The sequence below is a fragment of the Wyeomyia smithii genome, chromosome 3, assembly GCF_029784165.1.
Source record: "Wyeomyia smithii strain HCP4-BCI-WySm-NY-G18 chromosome 3, ASM2978416v1, whole genome shotgun sequence".
Classification (NCBI taxonomy): domain Eukaryota; kingdom Metazoa; phylum Arthropoda; class Insecta; order Diptera; family Culicidae; genus Wyeomyia; species Wyeomyia smithii.
The window spans coordinates 27,914,803-27,939,713 of NC_073696.1; the positions used below are offsets into that span (position 1 = coordinate 27,914,803).

At 37.6% G+C, this 24,911-nt stretch overlaps 1 protein-coding gene across 1 annotated transcript; it reads right to left on the reverse strand.

Moving 5' to 3' along the window:
* Nucleotides 1–912: 912 nt before the first annotated feature.
* Nucleotides 913–1,799, reverse strand: LOC129726973 (cuticle protein 16.5-like). The gene is made up of 2 exons (XM_055684298.1): nt 1,665–1,799; nt 913–1,595 (listed from the first exon to the last, which is right to left on the reverse strand). The coding sequence occupies exons 1-2, from the start codon at nt 1,668–1,670 to the stop codon at nt 1,077–1,079; spliced, it is 525 nt and encodes a 174-aa protein (XP_055540273.1). The 5' UTR covers nt 1,671–1,799; the 3' UTR covers nt 913–1,076.
* Nucleotides 1,800–24,911: the final 23,112 nt, after the last annotated feature.

Genomic DNA, 24,911 nt, shown 5'->3' on the forward strand with positions numbered 1-24,911 from the left:
TTGAACCCACAAGAACAACAATAACTATCGCATAATAACATGGTAGGATATTGACTGTCTTAAGTGTTTGCTGGAAATACTGGGTAATTTTTTAAACTTCTTAATGATTAATTTCTGTCAACATTCATACACCGCTACTGCTTGTACCAATCACGGCCACGCGGAGATGCGGCTCAACGCAAGACCTTAACCAACGGGTGAGACCAATCAGGTCCAGCCCTACAACCGGCAATCGTAGATAGTACATGAAATGGTTCAACCGGTTTCAAGTGTAATGAGCTGACTAATGGTGAACTGATTTTGATTATTGACTCATCGGACTGTCGTATAGGTGGCACTTGTCAATCTCAATTTGCGCTAATAGTTATTAAATATGGAAATATAAGCTTAGGCTCAGTTCTTGATAGCACTAGCATTGGCCCATCGGTTACTTTCCTGACTACTTGCGACTCTAGCGATGTAAGGGATGATGGGGAAAAACTTTATATTTGACGAAAACTTTGATATAATTTCCATGAACCCAAATAAAAAAAAATCTAGTGATTCAACGCATAAACATCAGAAATGTTACCCTTTTCCACATTTCCCCTACGGTAAAGAAATCACCCTTCCTGAACACTAGTGCGGAGATCATTACAGTTTAAACGTACCGTGTAGTATTTATGGACGCAAAAAACTAGTTTTAAGCTTGAGGTGTGGTCAATTTAGCGTGAAGCAGGACATTCGCAAACGGCCGAGGAGAACTGTACCCGAACGGACAGCGGTGCTTGCTTATTTACTTCCAAGCCGACGATTAGAGATCGACAAAGAGGTTGATCGTGCGCCGCCAAGTGTACTATGGGGTTCGTACCTGACAGCATTGAAATTCCTGGTCATCCAAATTGTTCTTTCAAACACACAAACAGACGGGAGTTAAAATTACAAACAAACTACATTTATTCTGCTTGAACGCATTCCAGACTCGGGTGCGGACTTCGTGGTATAACCGTATTCAGTAACAATTCAGTTGGCACTTGGGGGGGGGGGGGGGGGGGGGGAAGGAAACGGACATTGAGAGGGACGTGGGATATCACTTTTTAGACGGTTCCGGCGGCTGGTTCCAGATTCAGAGACTGCTGGGACAGGGTGTGCCCAGCGAGTGGGGCATCATGGACGGCACCTCGGTTAACGGCCAGATAGCGGGCTTCTGGCTGAGCAGCGACGACGGCCACAGCGGGTTGAGCGACGGCGGCGGCCTGAACGGGGGCGGCTTCAACGACGGTGGTATCGTCGGCACTGTAGTTCACAGCTGGAGCTGAGTAGGCAACCGGGGCAATGTATTTCGGCACAACGTTGGCCTGAACAACGGTGGTTTGTGGGGCAGTGGCGTAGGTGACTGGGGTAGCAGCATAGGTGACTGGAGCAGGAGCATAACTTACTGGAGCAGCGGCGTAAGCGACTGGAGCGGCAGCATAGCTTACTGGAGCGGCGGCATAAGCATACCGTGGGACCACATTCTGCTGCACGACGGTTTGTGTGGAGTAGGCCAGCGGGACGGAATAGGTGACGGATCCCGAGGCAACAACGGCCAGGCTCATCATGACTACAGCGATGCACTACGATTCGACAAAATCAAAAAGTTAGCCTATCAAAAAGGGCGGTGTTATCAGTTTCGAAAAACTTACCTTCATGATTGTTGATTTCAAAGGGATCGGTCGCGGAAGGACGAATAAATACTGCTTCGAGTGCTGGTGTGTTCTGACCTTCCGATTATTCAAAGTTGTCTTTTATACTCAAACGAACTCTTCTGCAAATCGTTCGGCAAAACCGCGAGGTATTTTAGCCATGCCAGAACAAGTTACCGAAAACAGCATAAAAAAGAAGATAATCTGGATCAATCGGCAATGCGTACAGCCGTATCTAACCGAAAGTGGGGGGCGCGAAAAAGCGTGTGCGCAAAAAATAGTCAATATCTGCGCTAAGGAGTAAATTTTATCATATCATGCACTGCCATCAAACTATGGCTTTATGACGCCCAAGAATGTGGGTTGCTGGCATTTAGAATCGACATTTTCGTTTTACTGTCTTCGCGGTTTCCGTCAAGCAGGTTCTGGTGCGAGGTTGACTGAGGATTTTATTTCTAGCTCAGGCACACAACAGCTGGTTGCCCGCCGCCTTTGCCTGCTACTAGTTAAAACGCTGGGATTAGCTTTGTAACCGGCTAATTATCTCGGAAGTACAGATGAGTTTAGTGGGAGCTAATCCCAAACGTGTTTTGAGTTGAACTGGACAAGATTGAACTTTAAGGACCATCGTCAGTGACTAGACGTTTAACGATGTTATGAAATTCCAATTATCTTCTAAGGTTTTAGAGATTCGGGCCTTATTTTGCTTGGATTGGAAATTTAAAGCGCATACCTGAGTAAAGGTCAAAATTCATCAAAATTTATTATTGCACTTTGTTCAGAGTGACAATATCGTCTACGAATAAAATTCTAAATTATCATGCGCCCTGCTACGAAACTACTCTTCAGTCTGAAAAATTTCTCCATCTCTGGAAAAAACTCAGATTTTCAACTTTTATTATCAAAGAGAGAACAAGAAGATTCATTCGAAATTTAAAGAACAAAAATAATTGAATTTGCATGTTGATTAAAAAGGACTCGTAGAGCATTTCAAATTGCTCAAAAAAAAAAGAAATCGATCGTGTTAAAAATAATTTCACTCGATTTATTTAAATAAACTAAATTTTATTACCTGTTTGAACACCAAAGAGTATTTTCTACTTTTTCCACAAAAAATTAAGGAACCTCAGCAAGTAATGTTTGACCCTGCGAAAATCATCAGGAGAGAAATCCGGGTAAGGTAGCAACCCACAGTAACGTGATATCATTATGAAAAATCTATCTGCAAGCTAAGCGCTTGACCGTTTCGATACTTCCCGATTGATTTTCGGCAACAAGTTTGCCATACCTGTCAACGTGGTTGTCGATCGAGTTCGCGAGTTTTCGGTCAGTTGATGATGATGGATTCTTTCCGTATAGAAGATGCGTTCAGGGTATATTCAAAACAGAACCCAACCAAATTTGAAACAGTAACGAACTCCGTCGCTGCGATTCCCCAAGGAATCAACAATCATGAAGGTAAGTTGGCAAGATAAGCAAATCTAAATTTCGTCCTTGTTAATGGTTCTTTCATAGTGCATCATCGCTGTAGTCATGATGGCCCTGGCCGTTGTTGCTTCGGGAAACATCATCGCCTATTCCGCCCGTGGGCCTATTCGCCAACCGTTGTCCAGTAAAATGTGGTTCCCCATTACGCCCATAACGTTATCTCTCCGTACGTGGCCCCTGTTACCTACGCCGCGGCACCTGCTGCCGTCGCTTACAGTACCGTTGTGCAGGCTCCCTTTTGTCTTTTTGTTGGAATCGTAATTTTTTATCGTCATCCGCTTTACGCTGTTTTGTGTTATTCACGCCATTTGGCACTTAAATTTCCATTGTCTTATTGCCTTTTTAGTATAATTACCGTCGTTTTATGGTATCTCTTGCCAAAATATCTGATAGTTTTGCTTGCCATTTTTGTAACCGTTTCCATTAATAAAGTTGCATTTTTTTTTCCATCATCGGCAGGTTTGTTGCCATTTCCTTCATCTTCTTGACGACATTTTAAAATTTATGTCATTTTGTTCATCGTCTATTTTCAGTAATTTCTTCCTTTTCAACGATGTTATTTGCTACGATTTTTTTATGTATAATTTCTTTGTATTTTTCGTTATCAATTTATTACTGTAATTTTTTATTTGTTATGTTTATCATCTTCTTGAATTATAATTTGTTTATGGTTGTTATAGCTTCGAATTAAACATTGAGCATGAGCATGAGCATGATTGACCGCCCGCGGTTGCTACTCCGTTATTGCCAGATCAGCTGTAATTACACAGAGAACCAACGGATGATGCTTGGGACTAGCATTCATCCTCAATGTGTAAAAACTGATGACCTTAATCTTTATTTCAGGCAATACCAGCGCCGGCCGCATCCGAATGCAGGTCAAAGAAGGAGTGTGTATAGGAATATGTTGACGTGATACTCGCATTATTGGAAACCGAGAACACCTCTGCACTTCCACGAGAAATCACTGGGATGTTGGAGAAAAGGGTAGGGTCTGCAGCAGGTTTCGTTTTGGTAAACGTACGCTGAGTTCGAGTACCGGGTCCATGGTAACAAATATCGCGCCTACGAGTTCATTATATCATTTACGGAAATCATAACGCGATCCGAACTCATTCTGTTTGATGAAATAACACTGCAAAAATAAAGCGCACGCTAGGATACCGGACCTATGACTCAATTAAAACAGACTCAAATATTCGGACATATGTTTTTGAAGTCATTATGCAACTATCGAAACGTATCTTCCATTGATTTATCTCAGCTGACTATACAGTGTTACGAAAACTACGATAGTTGAGTCCACGTTAACGCCTCGCCACTCCTATCACTTCTTCATGAAGTGATCCTCTTTATACCAAACATTATAACACGGTTATAACCAATCTGCAGAAATCACGACCTCATGAAAGGTATCGACGCGAAGACTCTAGAGGTACGGTCACCCAGACATCTGGCTTTGAACTTAAAAGGGGCACTAACGACGTTTCTTGTATACTGTTCGTCTGTTTTTAAAAAGCGATTTCCTGATTTGAGACCGATTCAAAGCAGAAGTAAACAATAGAGTGTTATTAGGGTCACGCACAGGTGTGTGTGGTATATCCAAGTGAAACGCAAAATATTATACTACACTATGTGGACGGTTTGAATTAACATATTATAGAGTCGGGTCACTACATTTAAAAAACATTTATATGAGCAAAACTTTCCCGGGCCGGACACGCGTTAACACCGTAGCATTATGCACGACCGCTCAATTCACGCCTACCGACGCAAACGCTCGGGAACACGATACTTCACACCGATTCTCTATTATTTGTCGATACGAGTGTTGCCTATCAAATAGAAAAATTGGCAAAGTTTCATGCATCCAAACCCCGAATAGTTTAAAAAGTGCAGATATGCATATTTACCAAAATATATATCTTAAGTTTGTTGACAAAATGCCGAACTAGTCATAATTGGGACATAGTATACAAAAACCTCTGCGCAAAAGCTAAAAAAATCGAAAAAATTCAATCATAAGATTTCGACTTCGACTAGCATCAATGCACCATATTCCAAATTCCACTAACGTACTCCAAATTCCACAATAGTACACACCAGTACTCTTTGGGTGAAAACTAAAGAAAAACGCGCAAATTCCGAGATCCGCGTAAATTCCGGAATCCGCGTAAATTATGCAATCCAAAACAATTATTATTCATTTTACCGTTTGCCATGGAGTATAAATAATTATTCAAAAGCTAGTGAAGTCATAAATAGAAAAGGAATGATAATGCATATCAAAACAGAGTCATCAGATATATTTCAGTTCGGAATTTCAAGACACTGTACTATCATAGCTGGCTACGCTATGCACATGGTAAAGCACACAAATTAGTTGTGTCTCACAGAAACCCACTGCCGAAAAGCAGCCTTCTAAGATGAATGCGCGGATAAACGTACTGCGCGGAACAAAATGACCACGTGGTCTGTTTTTCCTGAATTATAATTTGATGTTGCCAGCAAGTCATGAATGAAGCTTTTGCAATTTATAAATATAGAATGTACTTAAAGTTTAATTAAAAAATGTAAAAAAATTAAGGTTAATTTTTGGTACTTGACGAATGAAAACACCACGTGGTTGAAGTCGCAAAAGGGGGGGGGGGTTAGCCAAAAGACCACGAAAGACCACGGGGGGGGGGGGGACGAAGGGTGTAAAAAGTGATCAAAACATGACCACGTGGTTTTGGAACGGCCCCTGAACGAAAACACAGTTATCGTTGTCCAGCAAAACTTATTACAACCGACGTAAATTAGAGAAACTTACGTTCAACCTCAGACATCTCTCATTCTTAATCAACGCAACACAAGAAAACATACCTATTTAATTTTAAAATTATCAAATTTCATGCGTTCAAAGCTGGAAAAGTAGATAAAATGCATCTAAGCATGGGTAATAATACATATTCCAAATCAATTGATAAAATGCCCAAACTATCTCATGGTCAATATTTAAAGCTTATCAATAAACAACCGTATTTTTCAAAAGCTAGATAAATCATAAAAAGAGTATAAAAAGTTAGATTGAATTTAGAATAAAAAATTTATTTTATATTTTGAGTTCTTTAATCGGGACTACAGTTCACAGATTTCACTTTTTACGTTTCCCCCAAAACTACACGTGTACAAAAATCTTGCTGACTGAAAATATACTCTCCGCAGTAGACAGCACTGCAGCACTCGTTGCTATCAGCAGCAAAAATGTTGCAGCTCAATGTATAAACTATAATCAACATAAACTTGGCATGTCTGTTTCGGCAATCACCACATACAACTGCAACATCACCAAAACAACTGCTACCACACTTCAAAGGCGTCAACAACTGTTAATAATTTCTTTATTCAGCGGCATTAAGAACTTTCAGCAAATACGCAAAGTTCCATTTTCAAGCCAAGCCGGCAACACTATCAGATAAGCTCTGCTCGATCTTACACATACAAGAAATAGAAAATTTATTCTAATTAGAATACAATCGTCGCTATCAATGGAACACCAATCTAAATCTGATAAATACTGAGTTTAAGACATATAAGGGCCGCGATTCTCTCATGAATAGCTCCACCATTGTTTCGAGTTCGGTGCGTGCGACTTCAAAATAAATAAATAGAAAAAAAAAACAAACAACAAATGTTACTTATCTCGCTCAGAATGTTGAAATGCAAGCCGAAAATCTTCAAAACAACCCTATAGTGCAAGGGTAATACTTTCCGTCGCAAAAACTGTCTCGGTGTTTGTGTTATCATTTACTGCACTCGCAGAACTTCTGATAAAAAATTACCTACTTTTAGCTTGAGCTTGAGCTTGAGCTTGATTGATCACCACCGGTTGCCACTTCGTTACTGACCAGGATCGACCGGAATTGCACATGGAATTTTATCAATTATTGCTTGGGATTTTCTAGCTATTCGATGTGCATCTCCAATGCTGATCAGTACCGACGCCTGCCGGTCCAGAACGTAGATCAAAAAAAGGAAGGAAAGGAAAGTTAGTTCGATACTTGTTGCTACTAGAGTACCGGATATACTCCTGCACACTCCACAAGCATCACGGGTATGGAGGAGATTTGTGTTAGTGTTGTAATTCATAAAAACGCATAAAGTAATAAATTGAGCGGTTAATTTCACTTTTGCTGCACTAACAATCATACAGAGTAAAACGTGCAGGCAGGCTTCCTTCGAAACTATAAAGAGATATAGCGCCTTACGCCCTAAAAGCTACGACAGCAAAATCAACCTACTTCACTTCTTGAAACCCTCGTTAATAAAAATGATAGAAAATATCTGCGTAAAAACCGGAACAGTCAGTCTACTTGCCAACTCAACAAATGCAGTGACAAAATTTACACCACATCAAGCGCATACTTTAGCCATCCGTAGCCGCTTGTGAATCCACATGCCAGAGAATCGCCAAGGCACCCACCGCCAAGGCAACTATCAGCATCAAAACGGGCGAACTGTATAATTTTGCATTGCTTTTAATCATTTTGACGCTGACAGCCGCCCCAACGGTGACCGCCCCGGCGACTCTCCAACACGCAGGCTCACGAGTAGCATAGCTTTAGTGAAAAAGACACGTATATATGTCACAGGCCACACGCACACCTCAACAGCTTCCATCAGCTGTGAGATCCTATCGCCGCTGCCACTGTACACGGTTTTCATGCAATCAATCATTCGCTGTTGGAAAGAGAAAAACACAGCCTACTTCAATACTTCCAGTCAACAGCTGTGGGATTCGTTTGAAAATTATTTGGTCACTCGCAACAATGCACGAAAATTTGAATTTGAATTTTTTGAATAACCTATTTTACGGCACTAAACGGAAATGATGTTGTAGGGCATATGATTGAAAGTTATACTAGTGCCTTTACTATAATATTTAAGAGTGAAAACTTTAAACACGATATTTTGTCATTAGATATAAATCAGTCTGTCCAAATGATACTCATCCAACAGATCCATGCTCTCGTTCATGGAGCGGCTTTCGTAGCCTATCTTTCCATTTTTTGTCTTCCTTTCCTTCACCTTCCACTGTTAAATAGAATCTTTCTTCCCATAGTGCACACATGAACGATGTTTCTCTCTCGAAAGAAAAAAAAGCCAAATCATATCTTCATCTCTTTCACTTCTGCACATTGCAAGATATCAATACAAAGTTATTTGTTTCTTTTTCACATTCCGCAACACAAATATGGTTTCTTAAACGAATCCGACGCTCCTAAACATTATCTTCTGGGTCACTTTTCACAGTTATTTATGTTTCCACCGCAGAAATTTCACTTTTCCAACATTCGATAACACGAAAGGTAACACTTCGACACTTCACAAAACTTCTTATCAATAAAATAACTGAATAAAACAAGGTTTAGACGGAGCGATATAGGTGCGTGCATTCAGCGTTGACCGTCTATCATGTTCTACCCTTCTGATAAAAAATTACCTACTTTTACTCTAAAATCACACTTGCTTGCACACTTTTCGCGCTCATTTTGTGATTTTCTTTTGCGTCTGTCGGTGTATTATTTTATGCATGATGCCACCGACACCGTTCACGCCGAGCATGCACCAAGCGAGATGGCAGTTTATTGTCGATTTTGCTTCCATGATAGGGGTTTCAAATTTAGTGCAACACGAAAAACTCGGACAGATCACCAGCCTGAAGCGAACAGTGTCACTTTGCTTGTCAATGAAGACTGACAAAATAAAAACGACAAAAGCACTATCACTATTTCACAACTACAGCTATAGACATTGTCTAATTCTTCTTTTGTTTGCTGGGGCTGGGGCTGCGCATCATGGCTACCCCTTAAAATTATACTACAAATTTCGATGGAATTTTCACTGCCTCTTTGTAACTACTTCAACAACACTTCAATCTCAAATGCTGCTACACATTAGTAATGAACACTTGCAGCCCATTTAACACTTATTTTCATTAGTTTACACACCTAAAACACTGAATCAATAACCGCGATTGAAAAGCCCGACTTTACTCGACCGTGTTGCCAACAGCCCAACCATCCAAGCTAATTTCGCTTCATGCATAAAAAGAGGCAACGGTTTTTAGCATGTCGCAATACGCAGTATGGTGGCACTATGAACTCTTAGTAGTCAATCTGTCATAGCTTCGAATTAAACATTATGTATAAACTATTCATATATATGTTTATGATAATTTTTGCTGTTATATTTTTTGTTATTGCCATTTAAGACATTTTTGCCTTTCTCCTAGAAAGGTATAGCAATCACTTGCAAAACCGAAAGTAAAAAAGTGCTCCAAAGGGCCGAATGGCATATATCACTCGACTCAGCTCGACGAGCTCAGCATTTTCTGTATGTGTGTGTGTGTGTGTGTGTGTGTGTGTGTGTGTGTGTGTGTGTGTGTATGTGCAGATTTTAATTCTCACTCACTTTTCTCAGAGATGACTGGACCGATTTGCATGAAATTAATTGCAAATGAAAGGTCTTGTTGTCTCATAAGACCGTAACAAATTTCTTTGTAATCGGATTTTTAGTTTAGAGGTTATGTTTAAAAATGTGAAAATCATGAAACATCAATATCTCAAAAACCACACAACCGATTTAAACAAAATTGGTCTCAAAAGAACGGGCTACCTAGAAAACTTTTAAGTTTTGAATTTCATAAAGATTGAACATGTGGTTCAAAAGTTATTAAAAGAAAAGTGTTCTGAAGACTGTTTAATCTCACTCATGTTTCTAAGAGATGGCTGTACCGATTTTCATAAAATCAGTGTCAAATGGAAGGTATAATTGCCCCATAAGACCCTATTGATTTGTTTTGCAATCGGATTATTACTTTGCCTGTTATGTTTAAAAATGTGAAATCCAGCTATGCAAAGGAACATATTCCGAAGACTACTTGGACTCACTTTTTTTTCTCAGAGATGGCCGACCCGATTTCCACAAAATTAGTGTCAAATGAATGGTCGAGCTGCCTCAGAAGACCATATTGAATTTTTCTGTAATCGAACTGTAACTGCATTTGTAATGTGCCGACTTGTGAAAATCACGAAACTTCATTATCTCAGAAACTACACAACCGATTTGATCAATATTATTATCAGATGAGCGGGCTAGTTAAGGGTTAACTGATGAATTATGATTGAACACGTGGTTTCAAAGTTTGGCTGCCCTACACGTTCCCATTTCATTTGACTATAATCGAACTTAAGCAACCGTTATGTTTTAAATTGTTAATAAAACAACGAAAGTCTATTATCTCAAAGATTACATGACTTATTTGAACATAACTAGTGTCGTACGAACGAGTCATCTCTCAAACTTACAAATAACAAACTTCATAACAATTTGATATGTGGCTCAAAAGTTATGAAAAGAAGAGAAATTCAAAGACTATTTAAAACTATGTGTCGTACTATTTGAACGTTCCAAGTTCATTGATTCCTTGCGGTTTGTTTGAAGTCTGCAAATGCACGACGAATCGGCCATAGGTAATGATCAAAGTCAAATAACAAATCGTTTGAAATGATTGGTTTTATCGAAATGACAACATCCTCGTCTTTTGGCTTCTGTACATCGCCTTAATTCTGAATATATTCATATTGGGTGGTATTCTGTCATTATCGGCAGACTTTCTGGCTTCAATCTGACACCGGAAATACCCATATTGGGAGGTATTTTTGGTTGTTTTCCAGAAACTAAAACTGGTCGTCTTCAAATTCAAAATTGTGTCCAGGGTCAATGTTTGGTTTCTATGCATCATCACGTTTACGGAAATATCCATATTGAGTATTATTCGGTCATTTCCGACTGTTGCCTATAAGTTGCCATTTAGCAATTCAAAATGGTGCCTGAGGTCAATTGTTAGCTCCTTGCATCATTCTGGTTCCAGAGATACTCATATTGGATAGTATTTGTTTATTTTAGGCTGTTTTTCACAAATCGGTAGTCGCCATCTTGGATTTCAAAATGGTATTTAGGATACTGGTTAAAGAAAAGCTCATATTGGGTGATATTTGGTCACTTTGGACTGTTTTTCAGAAGCCGGAAGTTGTCATTTTGGACTTTAAAATTGCCTGTGAAATCAATTTCTGTCATCTGGGCATAATTCTGGTTCTGAAAACATTCATATTGAATGGTATTTGGTCATTTCCGGCTGTTTGCCAGACACCGGAAGTCACCATCTTAAAATTCAAGATTGTGTCTGTGATCAATTTTTAGCTTCTGGTTCCAGAAATACTAATATTCAATGGGAATCGTCCATTTCAGGCTGTTTTCCAGAAACCGGAAGTTGCCATCTTACAATTCAAAATGTTGTCTGAAGTCGATTTGTGGCTCCAGTGCAACATTACGGTTCCGGAAATACCCATATTGAGTGGTATTTGGTCATTTGCCGCTGTTTTTCCGACACCGGAAGTCGCCATTTTTGGATTTCATAATGGCATTTGGAGACAATTTCTGGATTTTGAACGGCATACTGGTTAAAGAAAAACTCATATTGGGTGGTATTTGGTCATTTTCTGCTGTTTTCAGAAACCGGAAGTCGCCATCTTAGAATTTCAAATGCTATCTGTGGTCGATTTTAGCTCCTGTGTATTATTCTAGATCCGGCTATTATTATATTGGGTGGAAATCGGCCATTTTCGGCTGTTTTCCAGAAACCGGAAGTTGCCATCTTACAATCCAAAATGTTGTCTGAGGTCGATTATGGAACATATTTGTTACCACTAAAAACATTCCCCTGCCAATATGGTTCCATTTAGTTGATTAGTTCGCGAGATGTGCAGAAATTTGTGAAGAAACATGTACTTCCAGAAGAGGAAGGGGCGTCAAACCATTATGGACATATTTGTTACCTCTAAAAACATTCACATACCAAATTTGGTTGTATTTTCTTGATTGGTTCCTGAGCTGTGCGAAATTTGTATTTCATTTTCATGGAATCCCTCTCTTATAGAAGAGGGAGTCGGGTTTCAAACCATTATGTACATATTTGTTACCACTCAAAACATTTACCTGCCAAATTTTGTTCCATTTGGTTGATTAGTTCTCGTGATGTGCACAAATTTGTGATTCATCCAACTATTATGGACATATTAGTTAACCCTTAAAACATCCACATGCCAAATTCGGTTTCATTTGCTTGGTTTGTTCTTGAGTTGTGCAGAAATTTGTGTTTCATTTGTATGGGACCCCTCCCTTCCAGAATAGGGAGGGGTCTCAAACTGTCATAGGAACCTTTATCGGCACCAAAAACCCCTACATACAAATTTTCACGTCGATCGGTTCGGTAGTTTTCGGGCCTATATGGATCAGACAGACAGACAGACTTGACTGCATTTTTATATGTAAATATTACAACATCAATATTTTAGAACCTAAAGAGTGAATATACATTTATTGGATTGAAGCGTTCATGTAAATCTATTTTTACAAATAAAAAAATTGAATGAGAGAGGCTGGGTCTGACCGCTAGGTGGATTAATTTAGGTTTTTATGTATAATTTCGTTGTATTTTTCGTTATCAATTTATTACTGTAATTTTTAATTTGTTATGTTTATCATCTTCTTGAATTATAATTTGTTTATGGTTGTTATAGCTTCGAATTAAACATTATGTATAAACTATTCATATATATGTTTCTGATAATTTTTGCTGTTATATTTTTTGTTATTGCCATTTATGACAATTTTGTTCATTGCCATCTTCGTTAGTTCCATCGTCACTATTGTTACTTTTGTAATGTTTCAGTCGTTATTTCCATGTAACATCATCGTATTGTCTTTTTGTCGTAAAATTTATCATAAGCTTTCTTGTCTTTTCAATAATATTTTTGTCCGTTTAACCCAGTATGGTTGATATAGGGTGTGGAAAAAGTATAAGTAAGATTGTGGTGGCGAGTCGGAAAGTGTTAACAACATCCAAGTGAATAGTTGTGACGTCAAATTGTTGTACACTCTCTAATGCATTTTATTTTTTGATTTTATATTTATACTGATTTCACAAATAATTTTCCTGACAACAATATATTAGGGGACTGTGCTATTCTCGCACTGCCTTTTTTTGTTGTTTTTTTATTCAAATCAGTTGATTTTTGCGATGAAAAACCGGTACCGAAACCTCGAGATCATTCCAAAATTTTGCCGCTATTATTTGTGAATCTACCACAAAGCTTCAAGATTTAAGTAATGCAATAGATGTTACTAACGAATTATTCGGTAATAATTCCCCCCCCCCACAATTAAAAAAAAAAACTTACTACTAATTATAATGATAAACTTCCAAAAAAATTTTAATCCTTAAAAATGGCAATAATTCTAGTAAACAAATTATTTGTATTTTGCAATTTTTATTCAGTTAACGAAATTTTAATTTATATTTTGTCTTTGCTATTGCTTCTTACATTTTTCGGCTGTTTCTTCAGGGTTTTATATTGGGGTATTTTTTCTCCTGAATAAGTTTTGCATGGGATTTTCCAAGATCATCCAAATGTTGTTGATCTGTTCGATTTCATTAATTCTATGTCGACATATCTTTCTGAATCTGCTGGTCCAAATCTCAAATGGGTCTGAGCATCTTTTTAACGCCTTAAATTAAATCGACGTTTGTGCTGAGCAACATTATCTTATCGATTAGTCCATATTGCAGCTTCTACCTTGAGAATACTTTGTCACAGAATTTTTCTATCTACGTTTCAGTTTATGTAAGAATCAATATCTGTGCGCGGCTCTGCATTATTGAAATACAGTTTAAACGTTTTCCTTGAAACGAATAGCTCGGTCCGATAATTTGTCAGGTGGCGGCAGTAAACTAAAATTAGTTCATTGAAGCTAAACGATATATTATTCCATATTTTCAAAGAACGTACCGGTTTCTTCTGGCACTTCCGCGCTATGATTTCGATAAATTACAACTGGAAATGCAGTCAGCCTGCAAGAAGACCCGTCATATCCATTTCAACTACTCAATATCCACATTCTTCGTAACGTCTATTCCTTCGGAGAGCAACGGAAACTGAAGCTATTTTCAACACAATTAGTAGTAACACCATAAAAGGGGACTGCACAATTACTCATTAAATAATAATGTAGATGTAGATGTTGAACTATAATACCACACCTTATATAAATCATACTGCGTTTAACCGTCATGGTTTCTATAGTATAATTGTTATCGTCACCACTTTCATCCTCATGTTTATCATCGTACAAAGAATTTCCGGTTATATTTTAGACTATTTCGATGATATTTTTCAAGGTATCGGACATTATTTTTGTTGTGAATTTTAGCTTTTTCATGTCTCCATTTGTCATAAACTTCGTCACAAACATTTGTGATTGTTTATCATTGGTTTGTTATTTTTTCTCGTAGTTATTTTCCTCTGCGCAAAATTTTGTTTCAATGGGACACCGCCGCTAATTTTTGCCAATACTTGAACAAACCGTGTTAAAAAAGCTCGCGTTGTTTCGATAAAATCTTCGCTACGTGTGAAATCGTGTAGAATAAAATCACGTAAAAAGAAATCGAGTGAAAACAAAATTCAGTGTAAATCACACCAGGGAGCGCAACTGTTTGTGTATTGCCGTTTATAGAAGAATTGTAGAGACTATCGATTTTTCCATTCATATTTGCACTAGATGTCGTTGCTTGGCTATGAGTATTGAAGTGGTTCATTGTCACATGGAAATGTTAAAACTTGAAGCAAAGAGCCAGAGCAAAACTTTATTGATTTCATTTGATGCCTCAAAAATCCTAAACTTATCGGTAGTCGATTACTAGTGACTCCACTTGGCGCATTGCATTTCAAATATCTATGACCTTGATCCACCCTAATGAATATAGTGCGCATCCACTTTCGACAACAGGGCTCTCGTCTTAATTTTGAGCTGTTATCGAAATCAACACCACAAGCTTATGGACGAATGGTGGTAAGACACAATGGAGTTATGTAGGAAAAATATGTTTTTAATAAAAATAGATTGCGTTTAGTGAAAGTGAGTACTAAAAAGTTAGAATGAGATGTATAGAAGGTATTTGATAGCTGTTCTCATGGTCAATGAGCAAAATACTCGGAGAAATTTTTATGTTACTACCACTAGAAATGCGCCATCTCTTACCAATGGACATTTTTTCAGGTGACCCGTTGTAATTTTTAGCGAAATTTTTTTTTTATAATTTTTTTGCATGTTCTCGCATTTCCGTCATGTCATATCGATAGTCGACCCCTTAAAGATTTTTTTACCGATTTTTCATTCCATAAAAGGATTCACTATAGCCTAAATTACCCTAGACGAGTTAAATCCGGAACTAGGGTAGAACTGCCTTGGATGGATTACTTCCTTTAGTGGACCACCCGTCAGATTCACTCAAACTATGCGAAAACTCGACGGATTTTCAGAAAACTTTCACCGGGAAACATCTTGTCCAGCCAGGCTGCATCACAAACATTGATTGATTCCGATTTATGTTACAAGAAATTGAGTTAATCTGCCAATAATACTGTCGGTTGCTGGTTGAATTTATGTGTGATGGGACAAAATATGTGAGTATTTTTGAAATGTGCCCGCATATTTTGTCCCATTTTGTCTTTTTTCCAAGTTATATAACGTAAAACCAGTTCCATCCATGGTTTTTTGTTCTCAACGATAAACTTGTGGTGCCATGAAACTGTTATGGTTCTGGAAGTAATTGCTGGAAATCCGAAAATTCACGGATAATATAAAATCACCGTTTTCTTGACATGTTGTTTTTCATTATGGGGCAGTTATCCGGGTACCGGCAGTATATGCTTCTTCCGAATCTTGAATTGACAAAACAAACCCTCATGAGTTTCAAACAAGCAAGGCAAACTGGGATCCAAGTATTTCACCCAATTATGAAATTAGTAGGGTAAGTTCACCTATAGTAAACCCCTTTTCTATAGTAGACCACTTGTCATATTAACTCAATTTTTGCAAAAAATCGAGGGATTTTTTTGAAAACTTCCATCAGAAAACATCTTATCTAACTAATCTGCATCAGAATCACGAGAAACTATTATAAGTTCCGATTTAATGTTAGGAGAAGTTGAGTTAACCTAACGAGTAGTCCACTATGGGAAAGTGGTCCACCACAGGTTAATTTACCTTATTACGAAACCGGCATTGAACATTTCTCTTAAATCTGAAGGAACTAGGGTTCACTAACCCATAAGGGTATCCCACAAAAACTGCTTCATAGGAAAAACGCTGTAAAAAATAATTTATTGGATGTTTTGTCTTGAAATCTTGGGTAGAAGTAGTTAGGAGTGTATTGCTCACAGTGTATTTTTATTGCTGTCAGTTTTACAAAAATTGGGAAAAATGCCGCTATCCGAAAAGCAACGTCGCGAGTTCATTTTGCGGAAGCACCTGAAAAATCGTCAACGCTCGCATTGGGACATCGGTAAACAACTCGGAATCGTGCAGTCAACGGTGAGTTGTGTGGTTGAACGTTACGGATGTTCTATTAGTGATCAGGATCAGGAGTGATCAGGATCACAAGCGTGTTGTGGAAGCGTTTACGAGGAATCCCAATGCTTCGGTTAGGGATGCGGCCATAAAATTGAATCTGTCCAGATCTTCCGTTCAGAGAACCAAGAACCGGCAAGGACTGCAAACGTACAAAATACAGAAGGCTCCAAATTGTGACGAACGGCAAAATACGGTGGGAAAGACACGGGCCCGGAAACTGTACACCCAGATGCTGAAGAGGCCTGATTGTCTCATCATGGATGGATGACAGCCGCTGGAGCTACAGTTCTTTACTGCCCAGCACAAGTTGAATGTTCTGTAGGAAGTAAGTAAGCAAAAACTTTCGAAGTTTGCAATGAAATACCTGATTTGCCAAGCGACCTGCTCATGTGGCAAAAGCAGTGCGCCGTTCGTGACTATCGGGACTGTAGACGGAGAGATCTACCACAAGGAGTGTCTACAGAAGCATTCGCTTCCTCTGTTGAAGCAACACCTAATCAGACAAATCAGACCTACGATCTTCCGGCCGGCTCTTGCTTCGTGCCACTATTCAAATTATGTTCTGGAGTGCCCCCAAGGCACCGGAACTAACCGGAATGAAGCAAAAGTGGGTTCCCGCACAGAAAGAGCTGCAGCCAGATGTTGTAGAAAACCTAACGAGTGGAGTTAAGCGTAAGGTACGAATGTACAGTTATGGCTTTGAAGTTGACTGAAATAAATATGCCAGAAGCTTAATAATCGGTTATATTTTATTGTCTGAAAGTTTAAAAATGATCGGTCAACTTGGTTATTTTCTACAGTGTTTTTCCCGTGATGCAATCTGGTGTGGGACACCCTTTAGTGCACCGCCGGCCAGATTAACTCAATTTATGTGCACACTTAAGTGATTTTCTAGAAATTTCCATCGGAAACCATCTTTCCCAGCCAATCTGCATCAGAATCAAGAGTAACACTCATAAATTCTGATTTGTCTTAAGAGCAATTGAGTTAGTCTGACGGGTGGTCCACTTTAGTTTAATTGAGGAAAGGGGTCCACTATATCGTTTTTTATTAACATAAAAACAGTCTCAAAGCCTGATAATTTTCAACATGCATGTAAAACAAGCTTGCAGTGCTGGTAGCAAATTGTTTTCCAACGCGGGACGACGTGGATGGACAACTTCCTTCAGTGGACCACCCTGACGAAAAACTCTTTATTCTCCGGATATAAACTAGAATTTACAACTGTTTGTCATGATTCTGATGCAGATTGGCTGGATAAGATGTTTCTCAATGGAAGTTTGCTGGATTCAGTTTTAGCGAAAATTCGTGTGATTTTCAGAAAATTTCCGTCAGAGAAGATCTTGTTCAGCCAATTTGCATCAGATTCACGCGAAACGTTTATGAATTCCGATTTAATCTTAAGAGAAATTGAGTCAATCTGACGAGTGGTCCACTATAGGAAAGGGGTCAGCTATTGGCTCTTTATGCCCGTCTTTTCTTATAGTGGACCATCCACTAGATTAACTAAATTTATGCGAAAACTCGAGGGATTTTCGGGACACTTTCATCGGGAAGCATCTCATCTAGCCAATCTGTTCGGATTTATGTTAAGAGAAATTAAGTTGATCTGACGAGTGGTCCACTATAGGAAAGGGGTCCACTATAGGGTAATTTACTTTACTTTTCATTGATATTTCTGTCACCATTGTTTCTGTCATTTTTATAATCATACTAGTTGACCTGTAGTGGCTAGCCACTGTTAAATGCAAGTTACTTGGACTCACTACAAATACTGGTATTTATTCTAAAATGATGCTTCTTCAAAAAATCTAGTTTGGAATCAAGATTCAACTATGACAAATCGACAATTCGATGCAGATGATCAACGCTAATTTGAAACTCAAATTTTAATCTTAACTATGAGAAACATCTGAAATATGACATCATGTTTCAAAGTAGGGACAAATAGTGTAAGCTTATACTGTATCTGTATTCATAAAGCAATGACATAATATCTTATTATTTGATAACGTATTGACTGGTGATATTTTTACATATCGGCAAATGAATTATCGCTTTAACCATACAGTTTGAACGTCGGAGTATAGTTAAAAGATTACGTTGGAGCTCTTGTTTGAAATAACCCATCATGTACTTGACTTTTTCATAGTCGGGTACTGTCTTATGCCATCACTTAACAACCTAATTTTGATGAAGCTGTATGATGTTACAGGACTAATTGGATATGTGACTATAGATTGACGTTCACAATCAACTGATAGTGGTTTGATTAATTTCAAATCTCTGGGACATGCTGAATATTTATGACACTACGTTCCTTTTACATCCCGAAATCATCTTCCTCTGTCTTCAGCGAAACATTATATTTTTGGCGGTTTTTGTCGATGCAACTGGATCAGAACATTTAGCCACGTGTGCCTAAGAAAGTTGAAACTCAGTTCACTCTGATTTCCTCACGCTTCAATGGGTCCGTATCAGGCGAAAGGAGGTGTGTAGAGGACTAAACGCAATCAATGGTAACTTGTAGTTGCTACACATAAAAAAAATAACAAACTTTGGTGTACCTCAGGTTCATAGTTTGCTAGGAAAGAAGACAGTTTTAGTAACTTGCGTTTGGCGTGTGCCACTGACAGCTTACGAAACTATATATACATATATATATATATATATATATATATATATATATATATATATATATATATATATATATATATATATATATATATATATATATATATATATATATATATATATATATATATATATATATATATATATATATATATATATATATATATATATATGTATATATATAATTTCTTTCAAATGTTGGCCACGGCTACGTTTTAAATGGTCCATACGAAAAGTCCAATCTTGGGTCACTTTTTCGAGCATTTCGGCTGGTATCTCGTGAATAACGCGTGTAATGTTGTCTTCCAAGGCTGGAATTGTTGTTGGCTTATCCGCATAGACGAGAGACTTAAAGTAGCCCCACAAAAAATAATCTAGTGGTGTTATATCGCATGATCTAGGCGGCCAATTCACCGGTCCATTTCGTGAGACTAATTGCTCACCGAACTCATTCCGCAATATGTCTGTTGATTCACGCGATGTGTGGCACGTTACTCCGTCTTGCTGAAACCACATGTCAACAAGACCCAGCTCTTCCATTTCCGGCAAAAAAAAAATCAGAAATCATCGCGCGATAGCGAGCGCCATTGACCGTAACGTTGCGATTTTGATCATCTTTGAAGAAGTACGGACCAATGATGCTTCCAGCGTGTAAACCGCACCAAACCGTGCATTTTTCTGGGTGTATTAACGATTCTTGTATTGCCTCTGGTTGCTCTTCGATCCAAATGCGGCAAATTTGCTTATTAATATACCCATTTAACCAGAAATGAGCTTCGTCACTGAACACAATTTTTCGGTAGAAATGCGCGAAAAACATTTTTCACAGAGGACGAATTTTGGTAATAAAATTCGATTATTTGTAAGCGTTGTTCAAGCGTAAGTCTGTTCATGGTGAAATGGCAAACCAATCGAGTACATTAGACCTTGATAGCTGTCAGAATTCCCGCGTGAATTCTAAAATCTGAATACACGAAAAACCAAATAGCAAAAAAATCATCCTTTATAATATTTTTCATGTTTACTCTTTACCTTTTTTATAAACTATGCTTGTTTACATTTGTATTATAAATTTTGCCGTAACATTCATCTTTTTCGTAAACTTTACTTATTTTTATTTGAAGTCAAAAAAAAAAAAAACAATAACGCACGCTTAGCCTTGGGGCCAATAGCGGTCTCGATCAACTAGATTAGTTGAGAGAATTCGTTATCGATATTGTTTTTGGCACATTTTGCATGTGTAGGATAAGTACAACGATACACCGTGCCCCAGTGCTGAGTCGAGCAAATTTCCAACTTGAAAAGATCCACGACTAGATCAGGAATCGATTATTTGGAGTCATTTTACCTAAAATGATGGTTGTTCTATTGTTACATATTTTCTGCTTCGTTGTTGTTGATTTGTCAGCTTCTATATCGATTTTTGCTGCTTTGGTCCTCTGTTTGCGTAGTTTGTTAATTATTTTGTTCGTTTCATCATTTTTATACCATTTATTGTTGATATAACCGTTTTCTTTTATATGGAGCTTTTACTGTTTCCGTCCTTAGTTATGCTCCTATTTTTATCGTAATTCATCGATTTTTTTGCTTTCCGAAATTAAAGATGGCGATACTGGTGGCTGGAAATCACCATAAAATGGTCATGAACCTAATATGATTATGTCCAGATACGGGATCATGCGCAAAGGCCATGTATCAATTTCAGACACCATTTCGAATTTTAATATAGAGATTTGCAGTGTCAAGCCGGAATTATACCCAGAGATCGGAAATTGACCCCAAACACTCTTTAGTTTCGGATAAATAGCAAAACTGGCCAAAAACAACCCAGTACGGGTATTTCCGGAAATGCCCAATGACTGAGTGGGATTTGGATTTTGGGGGGCCCGGAGCAAATGTTTTCGGAGAGAGGGTGGGAGGCTCCTATTGTTTAATATCATTCGGAGGTGAGAAAATTGCAAGTAATAAGTTGCCCTCTCCCTTAAACGGTTGAAGCCCAACGTTCAGAAAGTAAAGCCTAAAGTCCACCTTTAGCTTGGGCTCAATAATTATTGATTATAATCCAAGGCTTAATTAGTAGCTTAGCTTAGCTTAGTTTTGACCGTACATATAAAATAATAATAATAGACTAAAATAGATTGGATGAGAAGGAATTCTTAATATGTAAAATTCTAGTGAAACTGAAAAATGTAATTTTTGGCGCTTATTTTCAAATTCGTTTCTTTTGGAACTATGAACTTTGTTTTCAAGTCGGAACTATAAGAAGCGAGATTTTGTTAGTGGGGTGGGTTGTTTATCTGGATTCATTTCGATAAGTGATATGACCATGATTTAATTGTATTAATGTAATAATGCAATTGTATTAATGTAATTATTAGATATGATCATATGTACATGATGTGAGATGGATAAAAATGAATTATAAAATACAATAAAAAGTATTAGGCATTAGGTAAGTATTATCTGAAGAAAATCTCGGTCGACTGCCTTCCATAGCTGAAATTTTCATGTTTTAGATGTTGAAAATGCAAAACAAAAATAATAAAAATATATTCGAAAAACATATGGGAAGTGTAAAATATATGAACTTATAGAGGAGTAATTCACGACATATCGACAGTTGCTGTGCTACTTTCTGCGGCTGAAAACATGAAATGAAATAAATTATTACAACAACAATGTAGTGCTTGCACGTGTCGGTCTCCTCTACAACTATTCACCGCATAAAGTCATCCAAACAGATGATGATGATGATGATGATGATGATGATGATGGTCCCGCCTCTTACCCCTACAAAGATTTAAGGTAGACGATTTATCTATTAGATAATTAGTTATTACTTCAATTAAACCAGAAAGCAAAAAAAAAAACGGACTGGTTTTGTCAATAGATATAAAATCCTCCATAATATTCCAATGGCAGTATTACTGAATAAAAAAAAAATTAAACACAAATTTCTAAGCCGTTCTACGACCAATATTACCGAGTTCTAATTATTTTACTTCTTTCAATCAATTGAACATTATTCACATCTGAATTAAGCCAACACCCAATCTAGCCCACAGCTAAATTGCTACAGTCCCAACAAGGCCATTCCCGCCGAACTCAGCAAGCAAAGCACAGGTAAACCGTGAACTTAACATGAGACTCATGAGGATTTCCCCACCTAGGGAAGTCTAGAAAATTTCCAACTCGAAAAAGTCCTAGAACAGCTAGGAATTTCAACGTCCAAAGACAATCAAAAGTGTCATAATTTTCCCGTGTAATCCGACGTATGTCCAGAACTACTTAAAAGTTTATTGTGTCACAAAAACTCAACTTTCATAACATACATCAGCATAATACATCTGTATGTATGTAAATGAAAAAAACCTTTATTTTTCAAAATGTCATATATTAATTTAAGAAAGGTAGTCATTTATATCTGTGTAAGGCGCGCGATTCTCAAACCTTTGTAGACTTCTCATTTATTTTTTTTACTACTACATTAAATACAAAATCCATCATTATCATCGGGACGAACATAATAGTTTTTACAATGCTTTAATAAATACTAAAAAGCTATTACAGCAAAAGTCCACATAAAATCATCCGTTATGAAAACTTCGTCAATTTAGTGCGTGAATTGTGAAACATTTCTGTTTAGCTGCCTAAAAAACAGCTTTGACGTGTGAAATACATTGTCTCTTGAACTCAAGTAGCGTTGCTGCACGTTTGACCTGTGTAGGCATCGAATTGAACACTTTAATTCCTTTAAAAAATAATGAATTCTGCGAAGCTCCAAAAATAAAATTTGGTGTTCGAATTTCTGTCGCGTTTCTAGTATTGTATCTATGAATATCACTTCCTCTCACAATTCGATCACACAAATATCGAGGCAGCAATCCGTTAACTATTTTAAAAATGAACACCATCGTCATGAACACAATTCGCTGCTTCACAGATAACCATTGCAAGGCATCCAACATCAAGGCCGAGGAAGTGAATCTACTACATCTCAAAATTAACCGCATAACCTTATCCTGCAAACGCTGTAACCTCGATATTTGAGTTTCATTTGCCAAAAATAAAATGGAAGAGCAAAAGTCCAAGTGGGGAGAGATGATTGATTTATAGAGATGAATCTTGCTAAAAGTACTCAACTCTTTATTCAAACGACAGAGAATTCCATATTTTTTGGCAATTTTCTTGATGACATTGTCAATATGAATATTGAACTTAAGTATGTCATCAATAGTCACGCCAAGATATTTCATCTCACGTACGCGTTCAAGTGTCTCGCTGTCAATTTCCACAGAGACATTTTCAGTAACACGGTTGCGCGAAATAACCATAAATTTAGTTTTACTTATATTCAGTTTTAGTTGTTTGAATTTCAGCCATCTACTCAGCGAACACAAGTCCTCATTCAAGCGAATAATAGCAAAATCGAGATCTTTAGCTGCAATGAACAGTACAGTATCATCAGCAAAAAGGTTAATATCACAGAAACGTAAAACTTGTCTTATGTCATTAATGTACATTATGAATAAAATGGGCCCTAATACACTTCCTTGAGGTACTCCAAGAATGTTTCCCATGGGAAAAGATGTAAATTCATTGAAAAATAGTCCGTTGAGTTCTGTCACACAAGTAGCTCTCAAACCACTTGTATGCAGTACCTGTAATACCAAAGCGCTTTATTGTTCGTAAAAATAAGGGCCTAGAAATTGTTTCGAAAGCGCGTTTTAAATCCAAGAACACTGCAACAATAGTTTCTTTACGCTCAATATTTGCTTTCCATTTTGCTAACACCAAATTCAACGCAGTTTCACAAGAATGACCTTCTCGATAGCCTGATTGTTCTGGTATTAACAAACTGTTCATATTAAGATAATTTAAAGTTGGCCTTAGATAACAAGTTCTAAATTTTTTTCTAATGTGTGCAACATGTTGATGGGACGAAACTCTTCGGCTTCACTCGTACCAGCAACCTTTTGAATAGGAACCACCGAAGATTCCTTCCAAACTCGTGGCACGTGCCCAGTTTGTAACGATTCATTGATTAGGCCAAGGAGGTCGTGTCCGATGACATGAAAGCAATCTTGAAAGACTTTTGCATTAACGTTATCGATTCCAGCCGTTTTTTGCATTGAAAAACAAATGTTTATCAGTTCTATGTATGAAATAGGTTGAAAACCGGTCAAAGTACAGTTAACATTAATTAGCTGTTTCATTTCATCAGGTTCTTCCACCAATTCAATAGATCGATTGATATCTGAAACACTATCGATAAAATAAGTATTGAACTTAGAAGCGATTGCTTATTCTGATCGTTCTTCTGTGCCATTAAAGGTTATGGACCGCGATTTGCAAACGCCAGGTTTCAACAATGACTTTAATATTTTCCATAACTCTTTGCTGTTATTTTTATGATGTTCAATTTTCCTCTGTATATATTCGCTTCGTGTTTTGATCAGAGTTTGAGAATATATATTACGCGCCATCGTATAGTTACGCCAGTGATCATTACTATTTATTCTACAAAACTTTTTATACCATCCATCTCTCTTACGTTTAAGACGTAAAAGATCCAAAGTGTACCACTTGTTGGAGTTCTTCACAACA